At 43.8% G+C, this 17,050-nt stretch overlaps 1 protein-coding gene across 2 annotated transcripts in view; it reads right to left on the reverse strand.

Moving 5' to 3' along the window:
- Nucleotides 1-17,050, reverse strand: part of USP13 (ubiquitin specific peptidase 13) — a 748,772-nt gene that overhangs the window by 543,120 nt on the left and 188,602 nt on the right. For both annotated transcript variants that reach the window (XM_069618675.1, XM_069618676.1), the window contains exon 4: nucleotides 4,185-4,303. In XM_069618675.1, the coding sequence (XP_069474776.1) occupies nucleotides 4,185-4,303 (119 nt within the window). The remainder of the gene's footprint in view (nucleotides 1-4,184; nucleotides 4,304-17,050) is intronic.

Raw genomic sequence — 17,050 nt, forward strand, 5'->3', positions numbered from 1 at the left:
AAAAACAATCTGAGGGACCATGACTCGTGAAGGACCATGGGTACAGTGGACGTCACACTATGGATAGTATTGCTGACATGCCCAGTCGACGTCCCTTTTTGAGTTTCGAAAAACAAATAATGTAATACTTTGTGGTTATCACTATACCTTGTCTGTAGGTGTATCATTCCATTGAGATCCCCACAAAGGCAAAGAATATATTTCATGGGTCCTTTTTTCCACACTGTGATCCATACTGTAATGATGTGGGCCTTTCTTTTGAGCTGTCGCTGTTAGGCTGTTGACATGGGTGTCGCTTATCTCGTTTGATTTTCTCCTTTCTGTAGGTTGAGGTTCGTCCACACCTTCCTGTGGAGCATGCAGCAGTTTTCCTGAAATTCTCTTTCCCGTAGATGTCCTGTGTAGTTTGAGAACATAAAAGAGGCTGACCGTTCTCATGGTCATTACCATCTTTCAGCATAAATATTCACACCAGCATAGCTGAACACCTCTACACAACCTTCCTTCATCGAGTCGCAGGAATAACCACCTATCGCAAGAAGCACGGGAAGCCAGCAGGCAAACCTTTCTTCTAAGGGCAGGTTCTCCCCAGTTTGGCTCTGTTCGTGCCTGGGAGAGCCCTTCTGCCTTCCTGCCTAGCAGCTTGCATCCTGCGGCTTGCCACGCCACTGCTGTCCTCCTGCCTCAGTGAAGCACCTGCGTGCTTTCTCACTGCCACGTCACAAGGCTGCTGGAGCACCTCCATCTCAGCTATGCAAGGTAAACCCAGAGGGGCTTTGGTAACCACTGTCCAACTCACTGTGTGGGGATCCTGACCTCCATGAGACCCTCCTCCATCTTCTGCCTGGGTGGGTTGACTCTCTGCTTTGACTCTCACCTATATCCTGTGCTTCCATCTATGCACCCGTATGTACGCTTTCCATCTGTGCATTCATTTATCGAGAACATAAGTTGCTCATAGCTGTGCTTGTCACCTACGCACGATGTCCCTACAAAATTCATGCCTAATGTAGCCCCACGCAATATGAAGTGAGGCTCTGCCAGTCTGTATACTTGCACCTATTTCGTCCTTATGATGTATGCATGCTTGATGAAGCCCCCGTGACATGAGGTGAGGCTTTGCCAGTCTGTATACTTGCAGCTATGTTGTCTTGTTGTGTATACAGGCCTGATGTAGCCCCCTGTAACATGAGGTGAGGTATGTCAGAATATGCTTCCACCAACCACCACTATGCTGTAATTCTAATCCATGTTCTCGGACTCATGAATTTGCTGTAACTAGCGCCTCGATGCCTCCTCAGGGCTTTGTGCGCTGAAATAAAGGCAAATAAAATAAAAAAATTAAAAAGGTAATTGCAATGCATTTCTGCAGGCTGAAAAATAGTGAATTGACAGAAATGCTTTTAAATGCCCAGCTCTGTGTCTTTAAAAAAAGCTTGTTTTTTCGGTCACATAACAGTTAGGAAAATTCCAATTTTCCTGCTGCTACAAACTGTTCTCTTATTGCTTAGTAAAGTATTTAATACGGGAATCACTGGCGACTTCCTGTCCACTAAGACTTCATATGCCCGACTACCATTTTAGAACTAGGCTGAAATCCCGCCAGCTGTTCACGGTCCCGCGCAAGCTCCTTGGAGTATCCCTACAGCTTCTGTGGCTTCAGCACTGTGTTGGTCTCGTCTCCAGCGTGAAATTCTACTTCTAGGCCCAGATGGTAAACGGGATGAAGCAGCGAAGTAATGCTCCCTGAATCAAAACTGCACACAGTCATCACATAATCCCACCGAGCCCAAACTCTGTGGCGGTGATGCTCCATAATGTCTCTCCTTCCATATTTTGCAGGAGGACTTGAAGTCCGATTCTCCCCACTATGGAGGGGCTATTGCATCAGTTCGCTTAAAGAACAAAATCATTTTGACCTGCCGGTTAGAAGGGGGCACATTTTAGCATGACATTTTCGCTGGAGTTGAAAATGCGCATATTTGTTTTTTCACACAAATTTCTACTTTGTAATCATGAGTAATTCATGCAGAATTCTTGGAATGCAACTTAAGGTTGCACGAGATAAATACCTCACGCGCACAATCGGGTGGTCAAACAAGCATTTTTTTAAATCTGGTATGGCTATTACCACCTAACTCAAAGTCTCTATACTGGATACATATTCTACACAAAGGATCATTGCCTACACAGACTGAAAGTGCAAACTAGTATTATTGTTATTTATTACATTTGTAAACAGCTCACAGAACATGAAGTTGTATCACAGCTCCATTGCAAGAGACCGACAGACAGATGAGGACAGTAGAGCGGGCTAAGGACAAACCGTGAATACAGCCAGAAAGAAGTCTCATCCGCTGGTGTCAAGTCCTATAACTGGTGCCAATAAAGAAAAGTCTGGGCTCTTTCAGTGGAGTCAGTCGTGCTCTTATTCAATCCCTTACATAAAAATAGAAGCTAAGAGATGTAAATATAGCTTGCCACCAATCAAACCCCTGCTCTACTTTCTTAGTTGAGCAGCAAAGCTGCTTGGTTTAAGCATGGGACATCGTGCCCAGTTCGCAGGCGTGAATATTGAGAAACACTGAACTTAAGACACCTCCTGACCGCTTTGAATGCTAAGCTGGGCAGGAGTTCAAGTCATGGGTTGCCTAGTTCATTTGTTGCACAATGTGTAGGGATTTTGTCACAAGAAGCAAATGAGAGGCTTCCAAGATGTAAACAAAAGGCCTTACACACATTAAACCATGTGTTTTTGTTGTGCAACCCTCATTATCAGCTTTCTAGTACTGCACAGATTCTACAAGGAAAGCTCCAAGAGCGAGATGTAGAGGACACCAACTGTTGCATGGCCAATAAACATGTTTGCTTTGGTGGCATATACCAAAGAACCTGCTCGGATCATAATGGTCATTCAGCAGATGTTGGATAAACACAGGACTAGAATTACAGACATCAATTGAGAGTGTTAACATCAGTGACTGCTTGCATGGGGAAGCGTGAAGTGCCCCTGCTCCTGCCATGCCCTGCCATCCCTTAAATACTCCCATAACAAATACAACAGTTGCCTACCTTCCAGATTTACCCTTTTTTGGGATACATTTTATTCTAGAGCTTCTACTGATAATGACTATTAGCAATAACGTGAGGGACTTCAGGCAGTGGGCATTGCAAAAAAGAAAGATGGAGCAACAGTGCCAGCACCCATCAACAACATTTTACTTTGACCAAATGCATCTGTGCAGGATTCTTTTTAGGATGGAGACTACTACAATACAAGCAAGAATAGAGATTAGCAAAATCTCTGCTGCACCGCCTAAGGATCCTGAATTCTAACTGCAGTCACACCCATCCATCAAACATCTTTGTAACACAAGGTATTCTGAACTCCTCCCCTCAGTGGAGTATTGGCAGGCGATTAGGTCTATCCAAACGGGTTGTCCGCAGCATACATTTCAATTTTGAAGCAGGAACGGGGGTGCTGTTGAGGCAGGAGAGCGAGACTGTGAGGTCCTTCCATCAAGGACCGAAAACACAAATACAGATATTTTTTAAGTAGTACTGCAGATCAATGCTCAAGAACCTCTAGACCAATATTAATCGTGGCTGTGTGTATTTTGAGTCGGGTACAGGACAGCAATGATTATCGTGTACCAATTTGACAACAAAAGCAGATCTGCCAGGCCTAGAGTCATGCTAATCTTCATTTTTGGTTGCCTATAATCTGAGAATTATATTCCATAGCAATGATTTGGCGACAATAGCAACAGATCCACAGTGTGTGAAGATGTTAAATTCCTCTAAGCCAACCTGAATTTGCATCATTAACACTGGCACACAATCAGCATAGATAGACTGGCAGTCTAGGTAGGGCATATCGGCCAACATGGTTTTTGCTACAACACCTGGACTAGGTCACAAATCTGTATAGGCATTTGACAGAGAGAATCTCTCACTTTGGTGACATTCTAAAAGGAACACTGGGGACAATTGATGATGGGATGAATGCCTGCATTCATTCTCCGTTCAAGGCCGTCAGGTTCTTGGCAGAAAGCCATGGAGGAACGAGCCTATGTAATGGCATAATGGCTGGAAAAGAAGCCTCAGCACTGCTACATTACTAGAATACTTTACACATCCACAGCCAATAAATAGGTCCACAGCAAACCATCACACTCACTGACCAGTGCAGGCAATTCCTCAATATTGGGTAAGGCAATTTCAAAGTGATCAGGAAATATAACAAGTTTTACTTCATCTTCATAATCATAGTCACTGCTGGAATCCGAGTTGATCTCAAGATCTGTGGGAAAAAAAGGGATAACTGAGTGACTCTTGAAATAACACATGCCATGCCGTTCCATTTCCAAGTACCAGGAGACATAACAATACACACAAAAACAAACCTTGAGAAAACCAAGTTGTACAATATTATAATTCCCCCTGGATAAAACATTTGTTTGACAGGACAATAGATTAACCGTACTTAGTTATGACATTATTGTGGTCTACCTCAGAAATAGCGTTAAATCCAAGAGAGACATAAGAAAAGAAGAAATGCTTGCTTGCAACTCAAATAGAAAACAGCAAAAATTGTTTCCAAGAGGTGCCCGAAGGAAAGTAGTAATTTTGTTAAGAACTAAGGCTTCTGCCGTTTCCAGAGCCATTTCAACAAGTAATGACAAAACCAACAGTTTTTGTGTTTGCAGTTGTTTATTGCAGTTCATATTTATAGGCAAGAATATAACAAATTATTGGGCCCTGTTTACCTACTCATTCCATATATGCCTGAAAATTAGTGTTTGCAGACATATAACATTAGCAACGGACACAACAAAAAGGTGCAATTTCGCTGTGTATGCAAGTCTTTTTACCATGTTTACTACTAACGTTATATGTCTGCAAACGCTAACTTGCAGAGATGTTTGGAACTTTTATTTACTGTGCAAGTAGGGCATGTTTAAGGGATCAGTGATTTTATGGGGGAGCTACATACATTGGCAATCTGCTGTGGAGGGTGGGTTGGGGGTGAGGTAAGCAAGACTGAGTAAGAGTGGATGGGCTGAGGTAGGGTGGTTGGCTGCAGCTAGGGAGAATGGGAGTGGGGGCCTGGGTTAAGATGGGGTAGGTTTGAGAAATAGTGGGACTAGACATCTGCAGGGTAGGCTGGGGCAAGGTGGGGTACTAAGTTACAGTGCATAGTGGGGTTATGCAGACATGGGGTATGGTGTGGGTATGCAGGCATGAGACATTGTTGGGGTATAGAGGTGTCAGGAAGGGTGGGTGCAGACTGGTGTGGGGTAGAGATGATGAAGGCACCCATGTGTTAGAGCGGGGGAAAGGGCAGGCACACGTAGGGTGGGTGAAGGTATGCATGATTATGGTGGGGTTAGATTTATGTGCAAGGTACAGTGAAAGTAGGGAGACATGGAGTATTGTTCATATTGTTAACACGCAACGAGGCAGACTTCCTGCTTCTAGGCACGACAAGAATAGGCTGACCAGAGAGGCAGTGAAGTAAACAAAATCAATGAGTCTGAAAAGGCTGACCAGAGAGGCAGCGAAAGTAAACAAAATCAATGAGTCTTTAAAACTTTTAGAAAAGTTAATTGCAACAGAGTGCTTCAAATTATCTGCGGCAGCTCAGTCCACCTACAGGGAGCAAGCACTGGGAATCAGCGGTCACCCCTACTTAGATTTAGGAACAGTGAAAAGAAGGGTCTGGCCAGATCCAAGATTGAGTGGGATTATAGAAAAAATGTACTTTCAAGGTACTTTGGAGCAAGGCGATGGAGACATTTAAAGGTCAGACACTAGATCATAAAGTAGATTCTGCAGTTCCGGTGGAGGCAGTGTAGCGAGAGTCTGAAGTAGGAGATAGATACACTTTCACTTTATGCACATGATTTCCTCCTTTTCTTGGTGCACATGGACACCCTCCTCCTGGAGAAAATGGCAGAGCTCTCACATTTTTGAGAGAGCCGCAGGCTTCTCATTCAATTATTCCAAATCAAGAGGCCTGACTATTTCTGAGAAAGATACCACTATTACGGCCCTACAGCACACAATTGCCTTACAAAGGGAAACCGCTACTCTAGATTTATTTTCTCAAAGGCTAAAATACCAAAAGAGGGTAAGAAAATTCTCCATCATAACTTGACACCCTCAAAGATCTCGCATTGGACTGGACAGGCGAAACACCTAGGACATTTCCTGATGGGCAGGAAGCAAGCCCTAAAAATCAAACTAATCGCGAAAGTGATTCCTCTTTTTAGCAGCATGCCAGTTAAAATCCTGGTACAACTCCTTGTCCCACTGCAGAGGAAAAAGTTGCATTTCATTTGGAAAAGCAGGCCCCCTCGTATTGTCTAGAAATTCCTGTTCAACGGCGCTGACAAGCCTCTGGGGCACTAACGTCAACCGATACCTCTTAGCAGCCGAAATAGAGCACACATTGGTATGCCTACATAATCCCTCAAACATTGGTTGGGTACAACTTGAGCAAGCTCGCTCCCAGATTACATTGGCAAGCTTACCTTTTGGGGAGGGAATCCCAGCGAGCCACCAGCCACCTACTCCCAGCGATCATCGCCTCACTCGGTAAGTGGAACAGAGCTCAGAAACTCTGGCTAACAGAGCCAAGTCTAGGCTCACGTATCACTGGTGATGGGTAACCTGGAATTCTCCCCATTGCTTTGCCAGAGTGCTTTCCAATTATGGGCAGATCATAGCTTAACAAAACTCTGAGACTGCTATCATCTGGGTCAGCCCCTATGTTTTGAAGAGGTTAAATATAAATTTGGAGTCCCGGAAACTGAAAAATATAAATATTTACAGCTACGTCAATGGATAACACATCACTCAACTAAGATAGCAGGATAAATCTGCCCCGACTCTCGAGTTACTGCTACAGGAAGACATTTATAAAAGGAAGATCACGTTTTAACAGATACTTGACGAATCGAAAAACGAAGAGAGCTCACCCTACATATGGAAATAGGTGGAGGATTTAGGTCTGAAAAGCCTTATAGAATCCTGGTTAGCGGTTTGGGGTAAAGCTGAGAACTCATCAAAATGCACCACTACCGAAGAGCGTGTTTATAAAATCTTTTTACAGTGGTATTGCAATCCCAACGGATTACACGGCTTAATTAATACCCGGTTCCTCACAGCTGTTGAAGTTGTAGTATGAAGGCCAACCTTGGCCACATGCCGTCAGTGTGCCGAAAAGAACAGCTGTTCTGGAAGGAAATCCCGGCTAAAATTAAAGACAAACCATGTAGCTACTGCCACTGAACCCATTATTACTAGTCTTGGGTAGTACAAGAGAAGCAGAAGAGGAAACTGAGATGGTTTCACTGGTCCAGTGCTGGGGGAATCCACAAAGCCCAATCATCACAATTTGGTGGAGCTAATTATGGAACGCCTAGGCAATGGAGAGACTGACAGCTATCCTGAATGGGGCCATGACAAATTTTAGCATTAATGGCGTCCTTTGAATGACTTTGACTGAAATCTAGAGTCCCGTCCTGTTTAAATTCCTATCTTTAGTTTGAAGCAACCTTTGTAATTGCCATAATGTTGTTTTTCATGTTAACAATCAGACCACTATACCTCATCTTTAGACCTAATGCCATTTTTGTTTACCCTCAACAATTTAAAAAAAAGTTGAGGGAAAAAAAAGATGGTGGAGGAGTGCACATCTAAATAAACTTCATCAGATGTTCGGACGAAAGTAAAATTACGTGGGTGTTTGTTGGATTCCACTGCAGGCCACTATTCAACATCTAGCATCCAATATCATCCATACATGATGCCAGGTTGGAGGAACCTTCATTTGTGCTTGTACCCTTAAATACACATGTAATTGGTGTACTAATGATATGCTACATCGTATTTGCTGATAGTTGACAACAACAGGCGAAGGCGAATGGAAATATGGAACAACAGGGGAGACAACAGGGAGCCTGGGAATTCACACATCCAACAGAGTGTCTCTGTTATGGAGAATTCAAATTTCTGCGCCAGTTCCCTTCAACTTTACAGATCACCAGCTATTTTGCTGGACTTTATGACTTTTAATTTTAACCCTGGAGTGAGTGAAACCTTTTCACTCGCTCATGTGTTTTGACCCTATTTGGATTATGTGTTTCCACTGTTTTTGAAGTCTGACAAACTCCATAGGCATCTACTTTTTGTATGGTGACACACAGTACCTTCAGTGCAGTGTCACAGAGAAATCCCTGTGATTTCTCAAAAGGTTTAAATACCTTTTTCTTGTGAGAACTACTGTTCCCAAGAATAGTAAAGTGAAACTGACTTTACTTACCTTTTTTCTTTGTAGTTCCAGCACACACCATCTTATGTGGAGTGCTGGGAGGGAGTTACGTAGGTGGCCCTTATCCTACATTCTCATGTAACATTGTTTATGTTACCCTCACTACTTTAAATGGCTGGTGACAGTGGTTTAAATTTCCTACCATTGTGTTTTTCTACCACAGGCTGAACCCTCAGCTGCAGTATAGCACCCATGGGTGACCATTTTGTCACAATGGCCCCGGTCTTCTTTTTTCACCATTTTCTCTGAGGTCTTTCCTGGGTTTTACTCTGCACGCCAAGCCAGATGTTTGTTTTGCCTTTGGCGGGCTTCAGTCCTGAAACCCACCTCTGGCTCCAGTGTGTCTGGGAGGGCAGGAAGTGAGGGAAGTTCCCGAAACTCCCCTGTCCTTTGTCTCTAAGTGTGTATGAATGGAACCAGTCCTGATTGACTGGCGGACAGCCACCATGCTGTTTGAGTGACAGTCTAGGCTGTGCATGAACAGGAGAAACCTGCTTAAAAGGCAAGGGTTTTGGGACTAGAGGCAGAGTCGACCACTGGGAAGAACACCCAACGAAGAAACCGTGGACGAAGCTTGCTGCATCCTCCTGGACTTTTGAATTGCCTGGTGAAGCCCTGCTGCTGTGCTGAAACTCATTTTTCTGATCGACAAGAGAAGCTCCGGAAGAGAAGACTTCTTCGCTTGGGTTAGTGGGACCAACTAACCCTGAGAAGAACTCCACTGGACCATCATCCCCGACTGGCTGTACTTCTTTGCTGCTGCAGGAACCGAGTGTCAGGGGGTTGAGAAATCCGTAGTCGAGTGCCCTCCAGAAGCAGGACGACCAGAACTCTAGTTGCCTCACCATAGTGCATTACTCTATGAGTGAAGTAAGCCCAACCGGTATCAAAGATCCAGAGTGGTGCCGTTTACAGTGCTGCTGATCCGAAAAGAGCTTGTAGCTGCCGACGACCTCCAAACCGCTGCCACAGGAGTCCTCCAGCCCACGACTGAGGCTCAGGAATTCAGGATCTGCATCACTGCAACAGGACAGAATCCAGTTGGACCACTCTTCTTCAAACCAGAGGTACTGTTCAAACGTGGGGCATTTACCTCAGTGCAGTGGTCGAAGTGTACGAAAAGAAGTAGTGGAACTATGTTCCCTACTGGCCTGCACTGCTCCCCACAAATCTCATTGCTACACACCTTCCCATGCACAATACAAACCCCAAAACACATGCTCCTGATGTTTAGGGGAAAGCTCCGTGCAGTGCACTGAAAGTGAACGTTTTTACTTCTTCATACACTTATTTTAAAACAAAACCATTCCGGACGGTTTCTTTTTAAAATAAAAGTATAGGAACTGTAAAACTTAACTAAAAGAAGTAGAGGAGCACCGCTCCCAACCGTTCCCACCCACTTAGACCACTGCCTCAGTGTCTTTAGTTTTGCTCTTCTCAGTTGTAACTTGCAGTGGCTACTAGAGTTGATTTCAACTCTGCTTTCCAGAAGTATACCAGATTGTGACCGAACAAGTGATTTCTACAAAACTCTAACTTTGTGCAAGACTTTTACTAGCTAAGAAGCACTGCAGCTCCATAGACTGTGCTCCAATTGGCTCTGGCTGTCCTGGCTCCGAGCAGACTCTTCTAGTCCATTGACTTTGATATTTCTGTCCCTCAGAGGTGGTAACGTGTTTTTAAACTGTCATTGCTGGGAAAGGCTTGTCTAGATCTCATTGAAAGATTAATTGTTCTCACCTATACTGAGAACCTATTTTAACCCTTTTCCTTCCTTTAACCTTTCCTTTCTGAAACCTCAGAAACTACAAAGTGTGCTAGTGATAAATAAATGCCATTACTGTCCTTGTGAATGACGTCACCTGCGGGTGTAGGAAGTGTGTAAAAAGCATCTCTAAAGACTATCTACTAACGTATGCTGATTCTGGAAAAGTATTTTAAAGTATATTTGATTCTTACATACCTTGCCCTTTTTAAAGAACGCTTATTTAAAAACTGATGTTAAATGAATAAATAACTATTTATAACTGAAACCTTGAGTAAAGGTGTTACTTGGCTACTTGTATTTGTGAATTTCATTGCTACAGCGCTACAGATCTCATTTACCCCTCTTGAGATGGCCTGGCTGCTCAGTCACACTACAAACTTGTGTATTACAGCCCTATACCAAAAGGTGGGCTACCTAATACCAAGTAGACAAGTGTTGTGCAGTCTCACACAGTGTTACATTCTTGCCTAACAGCCTCCAAGAGAAATCATTTTCAAACAATGCCAGCTGCACTCTATTGGTCAGCAAATATTTCAACCAGAGAACTTTGTGGCCGTAGAGGCTTGGTGGACAGGCAAAGCAGCAGAATCTGGGGATTTATAGTATTGAATCCTGTAGAGAGAGCCAATGTGACAAGCAGTGACTACAAACCCTCATCAGTACCAGGCAAGGTATTATCCCAGACAGCCAAAGTCATCTCCTCCTGTGCCTTAGACGGAGCCAAATTGAAACGAGCCAAAGAAATTGGCTCCAAATTGGACTACTGCAATGCTCTACTTGCAGGTACCAACCAGCACAATGTCCGCAAACTGCAAGTTATCCAGAATAATGTTCTCTGCGCCGCCCTTTGCCTCTCAAAATACGATCACATCTCAGCAGCCAGAATTCAGGTACACTAGCTCCCGATCAGAGAAAGCATTACGTTCAAAACCCTCTCCATCACCCACCTATGTCTTACCAATACTACAGCCCTGCATATCTATCACAAAGATTACTTGCTCTGCCTACTGTCAACGCCTCATCGTTCCCAGATACAAACGTACAAGAGCAGAAGGATCCAGCTTCATAGTTAATGCCGCCAAGCTGTGGAACAACTCCCTAATGCTCACCCTTCACGCTGAGCCTTCCTATTGGTCCTTCTGCAAACAATTAAAAACCTGGCTATTTATCAGACAGACTATCATTGCCCCTCCTCCCTCAACTCGACCTCGTATCTTACTGTAACTGGCTCCTAGTTGCCCCGGGTTAAGCGCGCCATCTATAAATGCAAAAATAAATAAATAAATGCAATTGTGGCTCTCAACACAATCCTGCAGTTGTATAGTTACAACTTGTTCCAGAATCTTTTAGGGTCATGGCACACCTGCAATAGGATGATAGTTCAAGACAAAGTGTTCAAATGACGGTCTCTTTACAGCAGCATGATCACAGATTCTGGGAACCACTCCTTCACACAAAGATTTGCTCATAAAATTCACCAACACACGACAATGGTCTCAGCATGATATTAAGCAGCAACTGCTGCAAGTGAACCCTCCAGACGACATGTAGGGCACAATGATGACAAAAATTGAGTGTTTTTTCACATGGATTGGTGTAGTAGTACCCCGACCAAGACACAATAAATATCCTGCTGAATGTTAATGGTTTTTGATATAGAAACAATTATTCAGGGCCTTGCGTTGCCCTAGCAAGAGTTCAGGACTAGCCTGACTGCAACAGGGATTTAAAAGAGACCAGCCAACCTGGAAGCATCTCCTACAGTTATTTTCGGTCCATGAAATCTGGTCCCGAAGAAAAGCTCTCTTGGCATAACAAATAGAATTTTACAAGTTTGAGGGCTTCTTTTGTGTCTACCAGAGCCTCGAAGGAGAGGCGTTGCCTCCAATATTTGTCCTCCCTTCAAAGGCCAGCTTTGATTGATTGACCTGGAGGAGTAAACTATGGGGGTTTCTGCTTATTGAATCTCTTTTGTAATTTGGAGGAACAGAGAGCTAGACATAACTAACAAACATTTTGTTGGTTAAAAACACTATACATGAATTGCCTTTGCCTGGAGAAATTAAGTTTGAAAATGGATTTTAATTCAGAAGAAAGTAGCTTAGTTTATTTCTAAACTATGCCCTAGAGACTATCATCTTGCCGTCAAGGAAAGTAGGTGCAATATTTCAAAAGAATGGTGGAACATGTTGCTATTCCATGGAACACGAACTATATAAGCTGAAAGGACCACTACATCTATGAAATTACCCCGATCCAAAAAGTGGCCTTTTTATGAGTTGGTTCATTTGAAAGTGGGCAACGATCCCGAATCACTAGTTAATAGTTTAGTTTTAGAATATCTATTATTTCTGACAATCCATCCAAAAATTAACATCCCCTAAGAATAACAGATAATAATAATAATAATAATAATAATAATAATAATAATAATAATAATAATAATAATAATAATAATAAGATCTCTAAAAGAGAAACTTCAAGGTTCAAGAAATAGTCAACGCTGTCTAAGAAAGTTAATTTTGGCCCTGTGGGGCAAGGATGAGTGTTTGTGAGATGAAGTGTAACCTTAATAGTGATTGAATTATTCACAGAGACATTAATCACTGAAATGTCAGTGTTCAACTCACACAGAAGTAAGGTAGATTTAAAGATAATAGCAACCCTCCCTCCCACCATCCTCTCTTCCCAACCCTGTTGAGCCATTTAATGGATTTATCTTCAGGGGCAACATTCTGGAGAAATGGACCACAATAGTCGGTAGGCCATGTCTCAGTGACAAAAATCATTTCAATGGAAAATACACATATGCGTCCACAATAGGCACAGCATTAGAGACCACTGACCTGACGTTTAACAGATCTCACGTGTGGGGGACAGGGTTGTATTTGGATACTCAGAATACCTCTTAACACGGGTTAGTGATCTGTTGGGCAACAGGTCTTTATGAATACAAAGAAGTTGAATTCTGTAGCAAGAATGTGGGGGGACGGAGGGGATAACTCAATTTCCATTTTTTATAGCCTGTAATTGACTAGCTGAATAAAGTACAAGAAATGCAACTCATCTCAAAGTACTTACAAGAGTTAAATTTGGATAAAATTTACCACAGCAACAGAATTGAACAGGGATGCACAGGGACCACACAGCAGAACTACGAATAAGCCAAAACAGGCTTATGTGATGAACTGAGGAAATTCGCGGATTCTATCCCCGCCTGTGAGGCCAGGAAGGGGAGCCCGCTACGCAACACCTTTCATACAGATTGAGGCAAGTGGACCGCACCGGGAGAGACACCCCCCTTCGGAAACAAGGACTCCCGTAAGGAACGCCCCGATTCCCTCCAAGTGACAGCTTATATGGACTTAGCTAATACACCAAAATGTTAGAATTGGGGTTGTTTTACTGGGACTGAAACGGTTGCGACGGAAATTACTGCATGGGAAATGTACGCAATACAAAAATATTCATACATTTCCCATGCGGACATCCATTGTAAAACAACCCCAATTCCATACAAGCACACACTACACCCACACCCCCAGCCCCCTACTTACCTTTCATTCTGACACGCTGTATCCCTGCAGCGCCAGTTCCCTTTCACTTCTGTAATCGGGAACTGGCGCTGCAGGGTCCTTTTCTTTTCTTTTTTGTTTTACTTTGTCGGGTTAGCCGTAGGGGTGTCCCCCGCAACACCCCGCTCACTTTACTGTATAGTATAGAGAGCAGTGTGTTGCAGGGCACACACCCGCAGCCCCCGGCTTATTCTTTTTTTTCTGGTTGGTGAGCTGCTGGGTTGTCCCCCGCAATCCCTGCTCACTATACTGTATAGCATAGTGAGTGGGGTGTTGCAGGGGACACCCCTGCAGCCCCCAGCTTTTTTTTCCGTTGGGTGAGCTGCGGTGATGTCCCCCGCAACCCCTGCTCACTATACTGTATAGTATACTGAGTGGGATGTTGCGGGGGATACCCTTGCAGCCTTTTTATTTGTTGACCGACCCCACTAAAAGACCTAAACACATGCCATAAAAAGTTCAAACTTTTGGTAGTTTGAACTTTTTGTGGTATATGTTTTAGGTCTTTTGGTGGGGTTGGTAATTTAGGTTCAGTTATTTTGACTTATTTCGAAGGTTATCAGTTCCAGGAGGATAAAAATGAACCTATATCTTCAACAACAAGAAACTGAGGATATCCCTTTAAATCAGAGTCTCCCATGAAATGTGCCGTGAATGCTGAAAAGGTATGACAAGCCAAAGAACCAGTAAGAGGAGGTGGAAAGCTGAGAGACGGCAGAAAGCAGAGAATACCAGGAGAAGCCCCCGTACGTAACAGAATGGAAGGAGGCGCAGCTGTCGCAGAACACAGAGCCCACGTAAGCCAGTGCTGCTCCAGCTCGGAATAAGAAATGCTGAGAGACTGTTGAAAGAGAACAGAGGAAATCCAAACAAGTTGGAACCAAGAGTTCAATGGTGGCATGACCACACAGCAATCGTGATGCGCAGTCGGCCCGCGCAACAGTGCTGACACCATCAGCAGGAGGGAGCAACTCACGAAGCGAGACCCAGCAACAGTTCTATGCACAAGGCGAGAGTGGGAAGCATATGAAACAGACCATGCGGAAAGTGAACCGCGAAGCTACCAAGAAACCGATAGAGAGTCCAAAGTCAAGTACCAGCAATGTTACTCCTGAAGACAGAAGGTAATATGGGGAACGGGAATACCAGGTAGCCAAAAGGGACTCCGTAAAAGTTAAACGAGACCCGTACCAATACTAATGGGGAAAGAATTGGAAATAAGCAGATGAATCTGAACTATATTAATGAGATAAAGAGAAACACACAAAGGGCAGAGTAGGAGAGAAATACAGTTGGAATCTCATTGCTTAGGGAAAAGGGAAAGTCAACCCATATCCCGAAGATAAGAAAGAACAGAAACCAAAGACTTTCGGGGAGTCAAGACCTGTGAGGTCAGGAACATAAATATCATACATGAAAGAGCAGCCAAGGAAGAGGTTAACTATAATTGGCGAGAAATTCCAAAGAGGAGAACCATATACAAGGGGGTCTGGAACTCCTACAGGAGAGAGAGAGAAGGAACTTGAGCAGAACAAGGATAATCCTGAAGAGAGAGGACAAGGAAGCTACCAGTCCCCTAAAAGAACTGCAGAACTTGGTCCAAAGGATAAGCAGAGACTATTTGCATATAGTTTATTAAGTAGAACAAAATGATCAAGAAACCCCCTGTGAAGAAACACAGCACCTGGCAGAAGGGAGTCATTATCTTGGCCTTAGTTATACTAGTGGTCGGGTCAGATTTGGACAGTGGACAGACTTGTTTTGGACATTCACTCTGCGGAGGAGCACCTTAGTTAGTAAAATACGTAGGGAACACCCCATAGACCTATGGAAAGATAGGCCTCATTTTAGTTTAAATAAACTATACAGTAAAAATGTCTTCACAATGTCTGCCTTCTTCTGATCCTCCACACTTAGCACAGATGCTTTGCTAAGAGTCAAGTATTGGCATTATTAGGATCAGGCACAGTAGGATCACACTTAAATAAGCATTTCAGATCCTGCGCGTAGTCCGAGTATGTAATTGGCACACAAATCACATCAAAAGCAGGGTATTGACGTTTTTATAAGCCTGCCAGCAGTCAAGCAAGAGGTGGATATTAATTAAAAACAAGATGTATTTTGAAAGCAGAACTATGTGCTCTAATAAAAAGAAGGGAGTGTACATAAAATAGTTTTGATGTGAGCATCAGAGTCTCACATTAGAAAATTGTAGCTGAGTCAATTAATATTAGAGTGTGCTTTCAAACGATATGCATTACAATCAAATGTTTCCTTAAAATATACTGACTGGGGGTCTATCGTGCAAATATTGCTAAGGGCCCAATATGGGCAGTGCCAGAGTAGGGTCAAAGTAGGAAGCTATGTGGCGTGGGGAGGATAGGGGACTTGGGGACGAGGTGGGGTGGGCAGGCAGGCCAGGGTAGAGTGGTTGTATGCAGGCATGGGGTAGCATGGGTGTAGGCAGGTGTGGGCTTGCATGGGTTCAAATGGGTGTGATTAGGGTTGATCCAGGAAACCATGGGGTAGGGTGGACAGTCAGGCGTGGGTTAGGGTGACATAGGTTTGGGGTAAGGTGGGGATAGGCAGGCGTGGAGTGCATAGAGTGGGGATATGCACAGGTTGGGTGGGATAGGATGGCGGTAGGCAGGCTTGGGGTATTGTGGTATAGGCAGACGTGAGGTAAGGTGGGTGTAGGAAGGTGTGGGGGTAGAATGGTATGCAGTAGGGACCCCAGCCAGCCCATAGGACTGGGGGTTTCCCAAATAGCACCTTAAGATGTGTAGCAGCACCCTTGAGATGGATGGGGATGCAGATTAATACTCTCGTATCAAATCAATAATGACAGCTCAATAGTTTGGCAAAGGGAGTCCGTTTAATGACGAGTACAAAAAACGGGGAGTTCAGGAATATCAGCAATCGCTCGATCTTCCTTCTCGCTTCAACTCTGATTAATTTCAGAAAAAACATAGTATTTATACCAAAAACTAGTCACTACTGAGGTGTAACTCTTAAAACTTTAGCATGCAACTCTATTGGTTCTAGGAAGGTAACTTTAATATAGGGACTATATCGGTATATGGTAACGGGTAGAGGGGATTGGATAAACAATGTCAGGTGGGGCAACTAAGGCCTTCCTTCAAAATGGCTACTGTAAACGTCACTAAAAGTACGTCATCTCATTAGTTCTACTAACTATAGGACCCTAGATTACCTGGTCCATTATGATTGGGTTGGCATCAAACCCACTCATACTGTTCTACTTGCTTAGCAGCGTGCAGAATAGCCTGCTAGTTGCAGGGAGTTCGTCTGCACCCGCAACTTCCCTCCAATTATTGCTACAATCCATCACCACTTCAGTGGTCATGG

The sequence above is a fragment of the Ambystoma mexicanum genome, chromosome 10 (genome assembly GCF_040938575.1).
Source record: "Ambystoma mexicanum isolate Mex_15411 chromosome 10, UKY_AmexF1_1, whole genome shotgun sequence".
Classification (NCBI taxonomy): Eukaryota; Metazoa; Chordata; class Amphibia; order Caudata; family Ambystomatidae; genus Ambystoma; species Ambystoma mexicanum.